The sequence below is a fragment of the Pocillopora damicornis genome, chromosome 12 (genome assembly GCF_964200805.1).
Source record: "Pocillopora damicornis chromosome 12, jaPocDami1.2, whole genome shotgun sequence".
NCBI lineage: Eukaryota > Metazoa > Cnidaria > Anthozoa > Scleractinia > Pocilloporidae > Pocillopora > Pocillopora damicornis.
The window spans coordinates 18,111,395-18,130,745 of NC_142681.1; the positions used below are offsets into that span (position 1 = coordinate 18,111,395).

At 38.1% G+C, this 19,351-nt stretch overlaps 3 protein-coding genes across 3 annotated transcripts; 1 reads left to right on the forward strand and 2 right to left on the reverse strand.

Moving 5' to 3' along the window:
• Positions 1 to 359: 359 nt before the first annotated feature.
• On the reverse strand, positions 360 to 13,909 carry LOC113670269 (S-adenosyl-L-methionine-dependent tRNA 4-demethylwyosine synthase TYW1). The gene is made up of 21 exons (XM_027186377.2): positions 13,745 to 13,909; positions 13,234 to 13,430; positions 12,701 to 12,799; positions 12,164 to 12,265; positions 11,219 to 11,404; positions 10,404 to 10,503; positions 9,831 to 10,006; positions 9,086 to 9,205; positions 8,532 to 8,577; positions 8,038 to 8,112; positions 7,198 to 7,250; positions 6,572 to 6,690; positions 5,709 to 5,818; positions 5,561 to 5,632; positions 5,364 to 5,469; positions 4,402 to 4,537; positions 3,915 to 4,025; positions 3,210 to 3,278; positions 2,891 to 2,989; positions 2,511 to 2,567; positions 360 to 1,496 (listed from the first exon to the last, which is right to left on the reverse strand). Exons 1-21 carry the CDS (start codon positions 13,830 to 13,832, stop codon positions 1,335 to 1,337), a joined length of 2,283 nt encoding a protein of 760 aa, XP_027042178.2. The 5' UTR covers positions 13,833 to 13,909; the 3' UTR covers positions 360 to 1,334.
• Positions 13,864 to 17,266, forward strand: LOC113670268 (ribonuclease P/MRP protein subunit POP5). Its single transcript, XM_027186376.2, has 5 exons — positions 13,864 to 14,001; positions 14,092 to 14,234; positions 14,609 to 14,758; positions 15,550 to 15,633; positions 16,478 to 17,266. Exons 1-5 carry the CDS (start codon positions 13,982 to 13,984, stop codon positions 16,627 to 16,629), a joined length of 549 nt encoding a protein of 182 aa, XP_027042177.2. The 5' UTR covers positions 13,864 to 13,981; the 3' UTR covers positions 16,630 to 17,266.
• Positions 15,609 to 19,350, reverse strand: LOC113670267 (ribosome maturation protein SBDS). The gene is made up of 5 exons (XM_027186374.2): positions 18,959 to 19,350; positions 18,324 to 18,453; positions 17,910 to 18,110; positions 17,337 to 17,504; positions 15,609 to 17,058 (listed from the first exon to the last, which is right to left on the reverse strand). The coding sequence occupies exons 1-5, from the start codon at positions 19,084 to 19,086 to the stop codon at positions 16,930 to 16,932; spliced, it is 756 nt and encodes a 251-aa protein (XP_027042175.1). The 5' UTR covers positions 19,087 to 19,350; the 3' UTR covers positions 15,609 to 16,929.
• Between the last annotated feature and the right edge of the window lies 1 nt (position 19,351).

A 19,351-nucleotide genomic window follows, 5' to 3' on the forward strand; every position in this document is an offset into this window, starting at 1 on the left:
AAACCCTCGCTTCATTAACTGTAAACTAGAACTGTCAGTCCCGTATTCTTGATATTTTCTTCTTTGAAAACATCAGGAAGAATAAAGAAGATTGCGTGTGGAATCAATTAATATTGCAAAGCAAAGCATGCTTACACGTATTTTTTAAAGCGAGTTTTCTTGTTATGCAGGCATATGCGCTCTATTTACATGTGTTATCCTTGCGTTTAAGCTAACATGCACAGTTCAAGCACCAGAATTATGATTCATAGTTCGAGAGGCTAGACGCCGATTATGTAAACTTAATTTCATCGATTTTTTTTTCAGGAAGCGCAATTAATATGAGGAACTGAGCACATCTATTTGGTCTTGGGTTTATCTTTTATATTGTTTTGTTCTGTTTTGTTTTTATTTATTTATTATTTTCAATATTTTTACAACATATAAAGAATATTCATCGTAAGAGGAGAGTTATACTTTATCGCCAAAATTTGGCTCGAAGCAAATTTACGCAATTATGATAGACTGATGCGCGCCAAGGGAAAAATTTCCTATCGTCAATCTCTGACGATATTCGTAATTCAACATTGTTTAGACGCTTCTTTTACTAACGGCACTGTAGAATGGAATTTCAAGCCGTCATACATGTCGTTTTGTCTTAGTTCACACACTATAACCTCAGTACACGAATTTGACGGGTTCTCTGCGTAATTTACGCGCATTTCGTACTCAGATTGCGTCTATAAACATTACACACAGTAATAATATAAATTACAAGAAGCTTGCGTGTAAACAGGTATTCCTGCCAGATTCTTGTAACAACAGTAACCGAAGCTTCTTCGGGGCATTTTAAAATATGCCAGCTTTCAAAGCAGGATAAAGGTTTAGCTTACAAGCTAGTCCTTATTATAAGCGCCCTGGCACGAGCGTTTCTTCCGCCCGCGGGAAAGTATAAGGGTGTCAGGGGTCTGACACTAGCCATTAGAGCCAGATCCCTAGAAAACCTCCCCCCGACACGTCTCAAATCTTTCCAGGTGCAGGAAAACGCGAGTCTAATGGTGCTAAATGAGGCCCTGCTTGCCAACTAGCTAAAGATGCTGAAGACTTAAGATAAAACGTTTCTTCAAATGGTTTTCTTGGGCTTAAATGTCCAGTTATAAGCTACATTAATGTAATCCTCCAGTTTGCTCCTCGAAAATGTTGCCATCATGTTCCCAAAAAGTCACGCGCTCCAAAAATGAAATCGAAACCTCTCCTTCACTTCATACTTGAAATACGTCACTCTTTAGAGCCGCATAGAGCGGACTAACCCAACAGCAAAGGTAAGTACACACAAATTCGTCCATCGGAAATGTTTAACAGCCACTAATGTCCTTCTTCTTCTTGCGATGCCACCGAGTTTCCTCTGGATCGAACCCTCTCTGTTCATGGCCCATCAAGGCCCATTCAGGTGTCTTGGCCATGTAGTCCAGTGCTGTAAAGTTTTCGGTTCCGTTGCTCTCTTCATAACGCTGCATCTACACAAACAATGCACCAGGAAATGAATTGATGCTACACTTAAATCGATGATGGCGGGGTAGATTCAGGATTTTTCTTAGTGGGGGGCAAACCACTAAAGAATGGCATAAACCAGCTTTTAAAGAGAACAACGAGGAAAAAGACGTAGGACTGGGCAATCACATAATGAGAATTGCTGCTTGTTTTACTTCAACACCAATAAACCACATAGTTTTTTTCTTTTTCCGCAGAATACTAGTCATATTAGAAATCCAAAGGTCATCCGGGGGGAGGGGTGCGTACCCCTTGCACCCCTCCCCTAAATCCGCCCTATGATGGCCTAAAGGTACTTTCGGTTGCTGATCGCACATTAAGGTCATGAGAATACAGAAAGTGATCGCCCCCTAGAGAAGCCCTTGTAAGTAAGTAAGTAAGTAAAGACTTTATTTTACGAGGGTAACACATAATAGCATAGCTAATAAACTTGTGGCCCTCAATCCACCCAACCCAACCCAGGGGAGAACATTCATCACACAGTAATCTCGTGCGTGGGAAATTAACGTCTCCTACCCCAAACCCTGCAGGAGACGGGACCTCCGGCTTAACGTCTTATCCGAGAAGACGAAGCAAGGTGAGTGAAGCGACTTGCTTAAGGCCACAACGTAGTGCCCCATCCAGGACTCGAACCCGGGCCGTCAGACCCAGAGTCCAGCGCTCTGACCACTGGGCCACTCACCAGTACCACAACAAGTGTATAAAAAACAGTGAGAAGAATCAGGGTGCAAAGCCATGCAAGATGATATGATGGCTATGCGTACAGATAATCCGCTCCGAAGAAATTATTATTGGTCCCCCATTAGGGGTACAAAGTAATGGCCAGCAAGAACGCTTTACGACTTGTTCTAACGATAGTTGTATGTTATGGGCTTAAACCATGGATGTAATATTCACTTTAAGCAAAGCATTACCTTCATCAAACAAGATGATGGTTGTGAAAATTAAACAGTATTGGTGAAGAATATTTCAGCCCTTACCAGACGGTGGAAAGTGGGGTAATCAATCCATGTGTACCATCCATCTTCTTTCTTAAACTAAGAGTACAAAAAATAATGAAAAAATAAAACCCGAAGTAGCAATAAGGAAATCTACAGGCCCCACCATGAGTGTTCATAAAATTTTTCCTTTTGTCAGGTAAGAAAAAAGACAGCAAAACACCAATAAAAGTGCGTCGATGATCCTAGTACCCAAGTCCTTTTTCATATCTTTCTCTCTCGATTTTAGAGCCTCGCATCAGCGTGTGTACTGGCGCTGCCATATCTGTCATTTTAAGTACAAACTAAGGGATTTGTTTGCGCGATATGTTCGACCAGTTTGTGAGGAGACGTCAAAAAAAAGTTACAATTTTAACTCTCACCTTCTTGTGGCAAATAAGAAGACAGTTGGAATGTTCATGTTCACAGGCGATCTCATAGTCGGGTAGTAAATCTGTTAGCTTCTGAACAAACCCAATGACCTGAGGAGAAAATGATAACCCATTGGAACAATGTAAAAAATGACTCAGTCGATGAAGAAGGACATGCAAATTCTCCACTGAAACTAAATCAATGTAAACGCAACAGGATAAGCGGACAAAGACAATTAAAATCCAATGGACAACAATCCAAATTATTAAAACCAGCGTAATCAAATGAGTCAGAATTAGTAGGAAGAGTTAAAAGTTTTAACAACGTTACCTCTTCATGCCATGGTACATTCTGCATCGTTAGGGTGGATGCTTTAGATTCCCCACAATAGGTTACGCCCTGAGGAAGAAACGAGAAACACAGAATAAACATAATATTCTAAATAAATAACCCAAGGACAAGTAATTCAATACTCCTGAGTGAGCTACAAAGGAACACAGCCACAATGCTGTCATAGCAGTTAACCGTTTGAACCCTCAGAGTGACTAACATCTAATTTCTCCTTACAAGATCACTCCTGAATCACACATTAAGTTCACGAGAAAAAAGGAAGTGATCACCAGCGTACTTTGGTAAGGGAGCGTATTCGTTTTCCCGGGACTGAGATATATTTACTTATCGTTACTCCCCCTGGATGAGATGCGATATATTTCAGTCTACCCCAGCTTTAAGTCAGGTTTCCGTGACAGTCTGTTGGTATCAATGTACACTCTGACGTGGAGAGAGAGAGAGAGAGGGGGGGGGGGGGCATGGGGGGAGCAAACTGTTTAGCATTGTGACTCGGCCAAGGCTCAACCCGAGATCTCACGATCCAGATTCTAATAACACATCATCTAAAGAGAGAATGTGTGACAGTTCAAAAGCCAACTTTTAGGCGACACAGAGCATTGGGAGACATTGTTTATATCTGTTTTATAAGTAAGTTCTTCAGCGCACAATGATGTTTCGTAAGGAGACAAAGAAACGTAAAAGTACCTTAACTTCAATGAAGTCTGGTTTGCCAAGAGATACCAAGTCGGCATAGTTTTTAATTTCTTCATTGTTCCAGGATTTAACCAGTGTGAGACGGTACACAGTTCTCTGACCCTGAAATTAAAAACACAATAAGAAATGGTAACTTTCACTAATATATATATTATTTCCAGTTACATGAAAAAATAGCTCGATAGTTCCGAAGCTTAAGAAAGCAACGGCTGACGAAACCGAAGAGGATCCGATACCACCATCCAATCAGAGGACGCTACGAATATTCACGATAACTTCAAAGGTTATCCAATGAGTCTGACGCAACAGAGACACGTAAAACAAAACACAAATTGCTACAACAGCAATCTCCTAAAGGTGCGATTCAAACTGGTCGGGTGAGTTGGTTTTCATGTACAAGACAACTAGAACAGCGCCACTAATATAATCACAACATTTTGACACAAAGCAAAAAACGGAGATGAAAGCCTCTTCAAACCTTTTCTGACAGAGCCTTAAGGCTGTCCAAAAACCGAGGCCAGAAATCTCTAAACAAGGGTCGGTCGATTTTCTTGAGGCTTTCTTTAGTGCTGGCATCCACACTGACATACAACTGAGTCACTGGAATGAGGTTCCTGAGAAGAAAAAAAAATCTCTCTTACATTTATGTTGTCGACAACTTTGCTCAATCCTTCCTCACTCATAGCCGTAACGAAACACCAAACTACCCACCATAGAAGGACGACAAACACTAGCCGCACACGGGAATACTACATTTCTTCGATTAAGCGTCCTAAGCGCTCACCTTGAGAGCAGTGGGTGCTGAATTGAGGTTGGGCGCTCATCAACTTTTCCAACCGATAAGGTGGGTGCTTAACTGAGGTTGGGCGCTATTTCGAATAAATACGGTAATATATTCGACCTTCGCGAGTGACAAATGATTAATCTGAAGATTATAGCAGTATTGAAAATGGAAAGGTACACAATGCGCTCTAAAATACCTAAACGTGTCCTCCAAATAACTCGTTCTGGTTTCACATATGCATTTGTGCGCTGACAAAGCTTCGTTATTTTAAGGAGGAGATAAACTTGAAGGCGTTAAGCTCATCGATCCTCTTTTTTGCTTTCCAGTTGAAATGTGAATAACCAGTTTCTTATAATGAATCATCAACATACTATAACTCAAAACGTAGAACCACTCAGTTTTTTCTCTCGGTGGAACCCCCTCTGTAAAATATAATACTGCTCGAAATCACAGACCCGGTGATAGTTTACTGAAGAATCGACTGTTTCGGATTCAATCTAAGTGCTTATACATTGGTTAAAAAAATCTTTAGTATAGGCTGGATAATTTATTCTGAGACTAAAGCTACTTACTCATTCGTCAACGTGCAAGAACCATGTTGCACAGAGTAACCAAAGAGATGGAGGGGGGGAGGGTAAAAATCGTTTTGGACCCACCTTATAGCGTCAGGAAACTGTGCGTTCGTCACGAGAAAAGATGAGATATCATGTCCGTGCAGAATCCTGACGAGTTCGTTTATTCTTGGATACATGATAGGCTCACCTTGGACAGAACGAAAGAGCACACATTTACAGGTTGTTACCAAGCTTGAGTACAAATTACCAAAAATTTAAAGTTACGAAAAATTACGTACCAACAAGAGAAAGAGCACAATGTCTTATTTTCATTCCTTCTTCGAATCTCTCAGGTTTCACACCAGGAACACCTGAAAGTGCATTAAAATAGAATGACGAATCAGAAACAAGCTCAAAAGGTCCTGACCTGTCACTAATGCAACTAACCTCTGAACTGTTTGATCATGTTGCGGTGATTCTCCATTGCGCCATTCACAATCGTGTCAGGATCGTCCATCTTCCATTTCCATTCTGTTCCAACAGGATTTGTATGATGCCTGAAGGGGAGAAAAAAATAAAAGAGAAGACTATGATGTCACGTGTAAGCGGCCAGGCTGCCAAGCATTATTCAAAATGGCTACGTCTGTGGTCAAATTATTAGCATATTTGAAAACAATGACGGAAAGTCAAGTTACCCGATGGGTTCTCGAGACACGGTAAAAAGTTTCAAACTTTCACGAATATTTTTTAATGGCGCGGTCAGAAATTGTTTAGTTTCAGGAACGTACTTTTCCTTAAAAAACGTTCGAGCATGCATTTTTAAGTAAACCAAAATCTTCAGACCTGGTATCCTTGATCTTTCAAACAGTTCCAAAGATTTTCGAACTTAACTGAGATGAAAGTATCTCGCATTTTCACAAAAGATTACCGACGCCGCCCAAAATAAAACACCAAAGAGGAAATCAGATTTGTGATTGAGTGTCGCAAAACCAAATTTATCACAACACCAATCTAAACAAAGGAAAAGTATCTCAAGGAGTCGGTGATAAAAACCGTAAAAACAAGCAAACTACCTGAAGTGCGGGAAAACGCGTGTGACCAAGTCGCGATCGGTTTTACTTTTCATTTGATTGGTTAGGAGGGTGACGAGAAATTTTTAAACCAATCAAAGTGCGTGGTAAAGCAAAACAGAGGCACTCAATCTAAAATCACTCCGACTGAGAAGTGACACTTGTAGAGAAATGGTTTTTTTCCCACTGTACACTACATCCTCACAAATAGCATGGACTCTTCAAGTCAATAACACTGACCTCCAACAAAACACGCACTTATTAGCACAAGCTAAGCTTGGTGTTGTTTCCATACAACGATGACTCTCTATACCATAAAAGGTATGTTTGTAGCAACCACCACGACCTCTTAACATTGACTGCGAACAAAACACAAGTGTCACTGAGTCGAACCTAGCACTCGTGTATGTACCACGTGATAGTGTCATGCAAACGAGGTCGTAACAAAGCGGGTAAAGAGAGTTGCAGAGTTAAACCCCAGTATGCAATAAAGAGCTGAGAGGACACTAACAGTTGGGTTCACTGTGAAAAATTTCTCTCTGATTTTCTCGGCTTCGATGAGATGGTTGTCAAATTTGACCTGTAACCAGATGGATTCGTAATGACAAATGAATACGTTCTAGTGAATAAAAATGTGTATAACACTTAAGAGTTAACAATACCGACGTGTAGGCCTAAAGTGCGTCCTTCAAAGGAAGAAGTGATAAGAATGGAATATCATTTGACTTGACTGATGGCTGATGTAGAAAGAGGTGCAAAACTGAAAACGAGGTTATGTGACTTGGCGTGATAACGACAGACACAATACACTGCGCATGAAAAGTATCTAACTCGTTTGAAAGTGGAATAACATCAATTCTAGATACCTTTGTCCATCTGCATAGTTTGACTCCGGAGTGAGAACCGATCAGACGGTAACCTAGAAAATAACGAAAGACGAGGAAACAAGCTTAAGAAAGAGTAATTGAGATTTGATTTCCAGAAATCAAGGAGAGCTGGAGTTATAGTAAAAACTGGCAAAGCAACCTTTCGATGAGATCCTAACTTGTTCCAGGTATTCAGGTCCCACTGATTTCTCTCGCCCGCTCATTCGTTCGCCGCTACAGACCGAGGGCCTAGCACTGGCTAATCACGGTACTTGAATTCCCGGTATAAAAAAACTTAGGTTGTCTTTGATGGAAATATATTGATCTAGCTTACAAACTGCACGCCGTGAAAGAGAGCTGAATATTTTCCAGTCCGGCTCGATTAAACTCAGTCCAAAAGCGTCATATCATGTGACTACCGCTGGTGCTTTTTCTCTTTTTACTCAGCTCGTATCTCGCAAGGCCGCATGGGATTTTCCGTCCCTATTCACGCCAACGCATACGGTCTTTAAACAGGGATTTTTGTTTAATATTTGTCAATCACAGGTCATATAATAAATATCCCTTACTAACCGAGTTAGAGGTCCGTATTGTACGTTAAAGGCCGAGTCTTATCCGCTCGGAATCACGGCCCGCGCGCTCCGCACTTGGGCCATAACTCCGAGCAGAAAAACCTTGGTCCATAAATGACTTTACGGACCTCGAACACGGTTAGTAATAAAAAACTTTACAAGCATTGACAATGGGTAGCGCCCATTCCAATAAAAGCTTTCATGCCCTCATTCTTAGGACTATCATCGAAAACAACAAATGACAGTTACTATAATCACCATTTAGTACCTTGTTTTGTCAGGGCTTTCTCCAGTGCGGGTGTTATCATCTCTTTGGGTTCTGTCTTAACCTTTTTCTTGCTACCTTCAGCAAAGAAACATGGAAGCAATTCAGTCTCCTTAATTTAAGTTGTTACAAGAAGGTCAGCACACTTCTCTCTCTGCTAAAGCTCTGGATTCTGGGATTGCCTGGGAACACGCGCTCATTATTAGTGCCAGACACCTGACAAACCTCTCCCCGAATCGTCCCAAATCTTCCCGCGAGCAGAGAAACGCCAACATTCACCAAAGCCAAAATGTCATGTTCAAGAAAGATTATACTTTCAAATACAGTTTCAATTAATAGCCTCCGGAACATTAGAGAGCTTAAAACAAAGTACAACCGTACTTTGTACAAATCACGTTCGTCTTGAAAGTAATACATGTATTTAGAAACGAATCACAAACTTAATATTTGGAAAACAAATACCGCGTGTTATTAATGACTCTACACAGTTAACATACCTACAACTCTCTTTGAGCTTTTCACGCTTGTGACTCCTTTTTCTTCCTGCATTGATTAACATTAAACAAAATGATTACAGAAACTGTGACTACAAATGGACCAAACGAGGAAAAGAAACTAATGCTTACTCTCAAAACATCATTTGAAACACTCATTTGTACATGATTTGATCTTGATTGTCTCCGTGTACATGTAAATGCTGTCTAGGTTAGACACGGATGACATTACCACCAGATACCATCTCAGAACCTCAAGCGTTGTCTGTAAGTTGTGTTGCCAAGGAGTCACATAGTCTTTGTGCAGTTTTGTGTGCTTTCTGATGCAGTCATATCATTCAAGCGTACAAAAAAGACAATCCTTTGATAGTTGAAACACTTGCATGATTATAAATCAAATTAAATCAAACTCGAATTGAGCCTGTGCAAAGTCCTGTGTCAAATAATAGTCCTGCGATACTCTCACAGACAGAACTATCAATTTGTGGTTGCAAGTGCTTGGAGCTACGCTCCAACTCACTTCAAAAAGAGTGCTATGTTTATCAAAATATTCTTACCTTATCTTTTTTCATTTTATCCATCATAGGACCCAGGTCTTCTAAATCTACCAGGCCAGAATTATTGCTCTCTTCTTCACCTTCACCTGCAGACTCCTCACTTGTGCTTTCATACAGAACCTTGACAAAGGAAACAAGAAAACATGGGTCACCCAGCAACTAAATAAATGACAAAGACATTTCCAAAAACAGAACCTTTCTAATCTTTAATCGGTAATAAAATGTAGTTATTTGACAAGGTGTCCATGAGGTTTTCACCCACTTGATAACACTGACAGCACTGACCACCAGATCAATTTTTTTTCTCCGTAATCCCAAGTACAACTCCTTGGCAGTTTGAAAACACCCAACTGGTTTGCCTCCTGCCACTCTTAACCCTTTACACCCTAACATCAATATGAGTATTCTCTATACTGTTTTCTATACATTTCCTAAGGTGCTGACAAGGATAATTTGTTTAATAATCAATCAATGTTAAGATTGTGATCATTTCCTTTAATCTCCTGACCTTATAGTCTGATTCAGGGGTGATAATGTAAGGAGAAATTAGTTGCTGGTCACTCTTAGGGATCAAAGAGTTAAATAAATGCTACAGTTGATTCGATTTTAATTTGTGGACCACAATGAAATCTTTTGAGTCCCAAGTACTTATGTAATAACACTAGTTCCCTTTCAAATTTATTAGACCAGACTAAATTAAATTAGTATTATGTTTATGTGTCTTTTTCTTTCTTTCACATGTTACCTCATCATCTTGACCCTCATTTTCCTGAGGACCTTCATCACTCTGACAACAGTTTTCATCAACTTGAGGGTTTGATCCACTGGAACGCTGACATACATTTCCCTTTGATTTTCCACTTGCACCTTTTATGAAGGACAAGAAATCTGTTCTCCAGAATTTGAAATCCTCCTCTGTGCCTGAAAGCAAAGGAAAAAATTAAAACTGAAATGTATGGTATGACCCTCTACAGAAATTTCCTGTTATCTGGCAAATACCAATAGGTACCAGAATTGTGTCAAAACAGTAAACTTACCAAAGATACATTGTACCAAGAGTGTCAAGAAATTCAGCTTTCAGGGACACATTTGACGATCCAAATAATTTTCCATTCACTCTGTTGACTGCTTCTGTTCACGATTTTAAAACTTCTGTCAGCTTCTGTTACTGACAATTTCATCATTCCTTTCAGAACTACTCTCCTTATTAACACAACAAACTCTACCCTCATGTTTCAGAAATTGCAAAAAAAGACCTAAAACCTACTTTCACTATTTAACCCATTACTTTTAACTGATTGTTTCAACAACCCCATACCTCCATGTTTGCTGTTGGCTACATTTTCATCTCCCATTCCAAAAGGAAAGACACGTCTTGCACAAAGCAACTCCAGCCATTTATCAACTCTTTTCCCAACCTGACACATTACAAAAAGAGAATGTTTGAATATGAGCATGTCACAATACAGGTCACTTAACTGTTTTGTTCTAGTCAAATTGATGGGCACATAAATCAGATCCAGAAATGTCAAATGTAACCTTTGAAAGTGAATAATAATTTATTTCAAAGGCATTAACCCTTTAACTCTCATGAGTGACCAAGACAGAATTTCTCCTTACAAGATCAATACAATATCGACCAGATAAGTAATGAGAATAAAGAAAAATATCAATTTAGGGATAATTAGTTGATCCAATACCAGATTCTCTGAACTAACGTTATAAGAAATGTATGGTTGACAGTGAGGAGAATTAAAAATTTGATCTGGGAGTTAAAGGGTTAACTCCCATGAGTGACCAACACAGAATTTCTACTAACAATATCAAATATGATATCAGGCATGAAAGTGATAGAACTAAAGAAAAATATCAAAAAGGGATTATCAGTTGATCTAACATCAAATCCTCCAAATTAACATCATAGGTATTGTTTGGCAAACAGTAGGGAGAATTACTGATGATATCTCGGAAGTAAAAGGGTAAATGCCCAATCAAGGATGCATGATAACAGAGATCTAATATAGTTATTGCTAGGTACTCATTTCAAAAAATAATCATACAACCTTATAACCATTTATCACAATTTTTTTTAATCCAAGTTTTACTAACTTATAACTTATTAGACTTATTTACCAAGTTAAACTTGTCTTCATAGAGTGAATTACCAAGGCCAAACACAGCATAGTTTAACCCTTGCAGGAGGGATTTCTGCACACGAAAATCATTGGCAGCCTCCTCTAGCCATTTGTAAAACCACTGAACACTTTCTGGAGGCTTTCCATCCACATAGGTGCTAACAATAAATACACAAGTTGCTGTCTGTGGAGTAGAGAATTATAAGATTCACTTGAAACATACAGTAAAATTTATCAGTTGTGATTACAGAGGGATGGTCGAGTAGGGTCCAGACCCTGCTCTCCTATATGTGGTTTTTATTAGTGCTTGTCCAACACCAAAAGTGTTGCAAAGAATGAGTATCTAGAATTTACATACTAGTCTTGAAATATTTCAACCCCCAACTCAAAATTCCCTAGATCTCCCTTGATTAGTGGGCAAAGTAGATCCCAATTGTATGGGACTGCAAGTGACCTGAACACTCTCCTTCCTTTGGCTCACACAACTGATACTGGTCACTTTCTGGCAAGCGCCTGACAAACCACTGCCCTGTTTTTCACATTCATTTAAATACAGAGCACAAGAAAAGTTAACCCTTTAAGAACCGTATTTCTCTTTGTATAAACTTTCCTTCATCAGATTAAAACTAATCTGGTGATAAACCAAAAACTTATAAATTTTCCCATATTTTTAACCCTTTAACTCCCAAGATTTGATTGTTAATTCTCCCCTCTAGCTGCTACACATTTCCTTGTGAATTAGTTGTAAGAACTTGGTGCTGGATCAATACACCAGCTTCTACCTAATAAGTTTTAATATTCTCATTACCTGTATACTGAGTCATACATATTATAGGAAGAAGTTTCATGTTAATCAATTCTGGGAGTTAAAGGGTTAAAGTAAAATTTGTTTGCATGCTATACGGATATATAGAAATAAAAAAATAGTGAAATTTGGAGATACCTCTTCAGAAAGGTTGTCTTCTGGTTCATAATTCTTTAAATCCACAAGTTCAGCTCTCAACCCACTTTCTTGTGCTTCAGACTGTATTAACTCTGCAAGATTCTGGAATTAAAATAATTTTTATGATCACTGAATTGCTTCAAAATCTTCTTTAAAAAAAGGTTCCATATCCAACTGTTCAATCATTTGGCAATCACTTTACTTTTTAGCTCCAGTTAGCCCAAAGTCTGAGTCAGAGCTTATCTTCAGTGAGGTGAATCAGTAGGGTACTAAACACATGTAGTTTTTCTGCCAAACAGATTCAAAACTAAACACAGCAATTTTCACTTGGCCACAGTATTTCACTTAGTAATACATAGCTAAAAGTTGAATATGCTTCAAGTTTTCACTGGCCATGAACTAAATAATTTTTAGAGCTAACCTGCAAGATTAAAAATATTATCTGTCTGATACCCTATCCTCGTAACAGCTCAATGCATACATCACAATAATAATGATTTAACAATTAATAGGCAAATACAGCTCCTGCTGATGTACCTGAGCCTTTCCAGTCTGTGTTCCAAAGAATATTTTCAAATCCTTTGACACTGTAGTTTCTGTCCCATCAGTTGGAGATTTCAAAACTTTTTTATTTTCCTGCCAGAAAAAAGGCCCTTTAAAGCCAAATGCTTTTGCACATAATAAAATATTCATTTAATAATATACACAGAGTCACAGAACAACTCCCAGTCATGATTTAACCCTTTACACCCTAACATCATTATGCATATTCTTCATACATTTGCAGACAAGGAGAATTTGTATAACAATCAAGAATTTCTTTGATTGCTGATCATTTCCTATATTCTCATAACTTTGATGTGTGATTCAGGGAGATATTTTAAGGAGAAATTAAAGGCTAGTCACTCTCAGGGGTCTGAGAGTTAAATCTCTTTCTGGATTCACAAGTTAATAATTATGTAACTCTCTCTCTAACGAAAGATTTCCAGAAAAGAAAGAGGAAGGATAAGAGAAAGTCAAAAAGGGAGGAAGGATGGATACACTGAAACTTAATAACAAATTTATCAAACCTTCTCCTGCCTGGCTTTCCAACGTAAATATTCATCCCTGTGTTTTTCTTTGCCTGTGATCTTAATTATCAACCAAGTCAAACCTAATCCCCCGAGGATCAGAGTTCCTATGGACACTCTCACTGACATCCACCAAGTAATAAGACGATCTTGCCAGTTTGGCTTCCTCACAATACTTGGATCAATCGGAGAATGTGCTGCCGAAAAAGTAGGTTAGGCCATATAAGAACACAATACTAGTCCTTGGTAAATTAATTAACCCTTTTATGTTCAATATCTCTTGTTTTTCCTAAAAAAGGGGAAATATCAAGTGTGTTTCAACCCTTTTCCAACAAAATAATCTCCTCCTTTTGCCTTTTGTGCGTCTCTCAAGTTGTGAAAACGTGCGTGCTTCCGCTGTGACTTCTCGAAGCTGGGGAGGATCTGAAAGGATAAGTTCTGATGCAATGTTTCTTTTGAGAACGCTACATTTGTAAAGCTCAGACGACAACTCAACATTTATAACACTTACCATCTATATGAACAGATATCGATACCAAAAGTAAGGTAATTGCTATACAAAAATAACGCATCTGGGAACACGCTTCGTTGACCGCCATGTTTTTTGCGCAATCTGCAGTTATTCTTATACAACGTAGGTACTTTTCAGACCAAGAGCTCGGTTACTAAGTAGAGAAAGTGAAGAACGCCTGGCGAATATTGACAGAACGTTTGATCTGTTACGGGCAAGGAGAGGGAAGTACACAGAATGGTACGCTTTAAAAAAAGGTCAGTTTCACGTGCAAGAACGTCAGTCTCAGTTATGGATTCTTGATTGCTTAAAACTAAAAATTTTCCTTCTTCTTCGCTCCTTTTTAGGTATTTGTTGGTGGAAATTTCTTGTAAAGACGGCCAAGTTGATGAGAGAATTGATGGAAGAGTAGTCTTTGACACTGTGAAGAAAGCCGTGATCTCAGCTCATGGAGATTATGGAATGGCTTGTGTTGCTCGTTCATTGCAAGGTGAGAGAGGTTTTACCCATTTACGGAGAATGAATAAATAGAGAGAAGAAAGCTAAGAAACTGCAAAATTTTCTCGAGACGCTTTCTCAAAAGGGCAAGGAGTTTGTTAAGCCTAGCTTCTTGCTCGGCCGTAAGGTATTTCCCATAATAGATCTATGATAGGTATATTACAGGTTATCTTTTAATACCATCGTGTATATTTCTTGTAAAATATTACGCATTTGGACGTTAGGGTGGAGAACTCTGAGAGAACCATTCAAAACTTTGTAGAGTACCCACCCCTCTCCCGCCCCCAAAAATGCAGAACTAGTCAACACTACAGCGCTTGCAATCGGTCTAATTTTCTGTATAATTTTCTTTGTATTTTATTTCAGTAAAGTATTTAAACTCTGTCACTGGAGTGGCATTTATTGCATGTGCCAGAGATTATTATAGGATGGTTTGGTCAGCAGTCACCTTCATAAGAACCATAACAATAAAAAATGATGTTCATCCATGTGTGTTCCGCGTTCTTCATGTTGGAGGTAATATGATGTTATTTCATTAATCCTTTTCTTCTTCTTCTTCACACAATATCATAGTTGAATCAAATTTTAAGGTCACAAGAACAAAGGAAATCATCAACAGCTAAGGATGCTCTTGATGGCTAAACAAATTCTCCTTGTCAGCACCTTAGGAAACATAGGAGAACAGTATGGGGAATATGCATACTGATGTGTAAGGGGTTAAAGTATGGCAATGTTTCCATCGAAATCCAGCATACACTGAACACATCATGATCTAGATGTTGTCATTAGGGCGGCTTTGAGATTTTGTGGCTCATTGTTCACATCCAAATTCATCACAACATCATTATGCATAATCTCCCCACTACTGGCTTTACATTTCCCATGATGCAGTCAAGGAGAATTTTGGTTAGGAATCAAGAGCTTCATTAGATGGCAATCACTTTCTTTAGTCTCATAACCTTTGTGTTTGAATCCGTGATGAGACTGTAAGGAGACATTAGATGCTACTAAAGGTTCAGAAATGGAAACTGGCCAGAAAAATAAGATCTGCCCTCTGCTAGATTTGCAGTTCTTTTAATGAACTAGTACTGACTTAGCAGAGTGGACCCAAGAGCCTGTCACTTTGTGGTATTTTTGATGGCTCAAGAAGTCACGCAGGCCTATAGGCTGGTATGCACCTTTGCACTGTTAACCCTTGTTTTAACATTGGAACAAAGGTTGATTGTGTTGGATAGTGCTTCATAAAAATATTTTGACCTAAAGTAAAGGAATTCATAATAATTTAAATTTAATATCTTCCATTTTAGGTACAATTCTCTCCTGTCAAAAGTTCCTAATACGTCATAATAAAGACCAGCTCCTTCAGTTGTTGCAGAATTGCAAAACACCAGGTTAGTCATTTTATTGAACCAAGGCTCCTGCATAGTTGATAACAAGAGAGGTTTCAACAGATGACACTGTTTAGGTTAGAAGAGGTTTCTTTTCTCTGTTATTATTAATGGTAGCAATATAAACATCAAGAGTAATAAATTTATCAATTATTGAAAGATTTTTTTTTCTGAATTCTCTGCCTGAACTCTCTCATCAAAACAGTAACCAGAAAACAGATTCATGATCAGAATTGCACTTGTAATAATACCATGCAATAGGAATAGCAAATTGGTTGAGACTTAAGTAACAATTATTAGTAGTTATGCAGATTTTGATGGTAACCAGTGCTGTTACCTTCACATCATTTCACCAAAAACCAGTTCATTAATATCTTATGTCATTTTGCCAAAGTCTCAGGTAATTTGCTAACATCTCATGGGTCATTTCACTACCATATTTAAAACATTTAGTGATTCCATCAGCAGAACTTGACCAATTCCAGTCCATTTTTTGGCCAATCTAACACATATGTTTATAGCATTTCATTTATTGCTATTTCAAAGGAAACAAGACCAGTGAAATGACCTAAAACATTAGGGAATCAGCCAATCAAGTGTTAGCAAACTGACCTGAGAAATTGGTGGAACTACTTCAGACATTAGCAATTTGGCCATTAGCAAAAGGACTCCTAGCCAAAATGACCACAGTCCTTTAGAACAGATTTTTTTCATATCATTACTACAGAGGGGAAAGAACTTTTGAGGAAAAAATTAGCAATTAAACATACACAAATAACTAGTGTTGAATTTTTCATTTTTAAGCCATACTTAAAGTAGTAACCATTGTATTTAAAATTTATTTCAGTTGAAAGGAAAAAGGTATTAAAGATCATAAAGAAAGCAGAGAAAGAGGAGATTTCACTATCTGTTTTTAAAGTGAAGAGGAAAACAACAGAAAATAGAAGGAAACAATCTGACATTGCATGTGACGATGAAGAGTTTGACTCAGATTTTTGAAGAGATCTGTTATACATTCTCCTTCCCAATGGAAAGAAATTTGAAATTTAAAAAAAAGCCCAAATCAAGCTAATTATGAGAAGACAGTTCTGCAAAGTTTGATGCACAGAAGTGAAAAAATTTTCAAACAAAAAATTCAAGAATCAAGCAAATGTATATAAGTGAGGACCAATACTATTTTCCTCTCTAGCCATCTTTGGATTGCCTTTTTTATTTACATGAGTCTACTTCTTAGTCAGTGTAAGCATCGCTTTAGTTTTATTTAAAACTTGCTGAAGCATATTGGTATAAAATTCTGTATCATTCTAGTCTTTCATCTCCTTCCTCTATATCCTTTAAACTGATCATTTCCAATGTTCCTCGTCCCCTAGTTTCAGCCCTGAGAGTTTCATCAATTATCCTGTAACAACCAGGATCTATGAGACAAACCTAGGATAGAGAACAAAAATTAAATTGGAGAACATGTCTATTATGACAGAGTGATGAGAAAGGCAAGTGACATGTCAGCAGCTGATTGGCAAAATCAAACACACTTAAAAAAAATTATTGTAGTTTTATAGTGCAGTTACAGCTTTTCTCAGGGCTGGAAATTCTTGTCATACAATGAAGTTTATTTAATAAATGAGTTTATTCTTTACCAGTTGACACCACTAGTTTGTAAACAGTAAATTTTCATTTGATTCATCACACTCTTCAGTCTTCCTCACCATTTCCAAGTCCCCGCCTTGCCAATCCTCAGATTCAACAGTCGATATGTGTGGCCTCAGTTTCTCGTGAACCTTCTTGGCCTCACGACTTGGTATGATCAACCTGAGACGCATTTGGGCTCGTTCAATCTCCATGCTCTCCTTGAGTTGTTTAATGACTTCTAGAGCCTGTGATGAAGGCCATAATTAATATGTGGAATTGAGAATTTTACAGAGAGACAAGTTAGAGTGGTTCATGAATTCATGAACCACCAAGAGGTGTGATTTGCCTCCTGAAATATACCTAACCCATGAGTTTTTTTCTATTTCATAAAAACCTCAAGATTTTCCTGAAACCTGGTGTACAAAAAGAGAGATTCACAGTTTTTCATTTCATATCCATGACACATGAATTTTAATTTCCAAAATTAATGCATAAAACAGGATGAGGATTCTCCCCCTTTACTACCCTCTGACAAATTAGGAAAGATTTATAGAACATTGTAAGCCATGATGCAAAGATAACCCCCTCACCCTTCCCCACTGCGATGAAATCTTGTCTTTGTTATAAACAAATCAAAAATTTTCCCATACCTGTTGTTTAGTGGTTCTGGTTGGAATAACTGAATAATGAATATCTTTCATAGCTCTTTCTATCAGACCCACTGGATAAGGTCTTTTTGTCTCTGGGTTCACACATTTGTCAGCCACAATAGTTGCAATGTCTCTGAACATTGATTCCAGTTGTGTGTTTCTTTCCTTCTCAGATACCTGTAGCTCTCCTTTTGCTAAAATCTATATAACAGATGCAAAATGTGAATTTTGGCATAATTGTTTGAGATCACCAAATTTACTTATTGGTAATATTTTATTTAACATTTATGTCGGGTCTGCTTTTGATATGACTGTTCACAATGCACACCAATATTTTGCAACATCCTTTTGATTTGAATTAGGACAAGTAGGAAAAATTGTAAGGAACTTAAATTGGAGATAAATATTGCTCACCTGCAGACAAATTTCTGTCTGATCTGTGGTACCAAATGCTCGAGACAAATCATCATTTTTAGCTACCTGTCCCTTAGAAACATTTGTAAATACTGTATGTGTTTGAAGAACTTCATCAATGTCCTTCTCCCTGTGCAAAGAGAAGGGAAAAATACCTTTTGGTAGTGTTCCAATAAGAGGGGTTAAATTATTACGCTAAAGTAGATGTGGAACTAAACAATTTTTAGTGAAAATGGGGTGTACTGAGCTTTAAGAAAGGAAGCCAGATTCTAAGGAGTCTGAGGGGTTTGTACGACTCCTTCTCATGCCTCAAGGTTGCATTTCTTACAAGAAAGAAATGTACATTAAGTCACTGAAATGTCACCATCACGACTTTCCATCCAGAAATAATAGTGTTCTGAGCGTTATGAATAATAAGTTTGTTTCGGCTACCCTTTCCTAGCAGGGTTGTTTTGAACTATGCTTTAAATTTTGCACGAGAAATTATTAAAATCCGAGTTGAAGCCATTATATGTCGGTGTTCCTCAATCACGTACTGGTAACATGAATTTGAGCACATTTCATTGTTTAAAACTCAATCACTAAATTGCAATGTCAGCACTGAGTGAAATTCTTTTCAAGGTACAGGTACTTACACTTTATTTCGCCATGACATGACTTTGTTCTTGTAGCAGGCGATCTCAAAACGTTTTCCAGATTTCTTCAACCTTACCACCGCTACATTTGTTAATTTTACTTGATTGGTTGGCGTAAAAATCGACATTTCGTATCAACTATTTTCAGTTTGATTAAAGACGAAACCTTTCACTGACTGAAGTAGCTTCCACTGGGGGAGGGATAGAGAGACAAATATTGTCGCGACAGTCCACTTTGAACTTTCCAAAACAAAATTATTCCTCTGAATTGATTAAAAACTATACCTGAGGAATTACCTCCGATAAGCATTGAAAATTACTGCTTCAATTTAAAATAAGGACTTCTATGATGTTTTGCGATTTAACAGGACCCTACTCAGTATTTTTGTACTG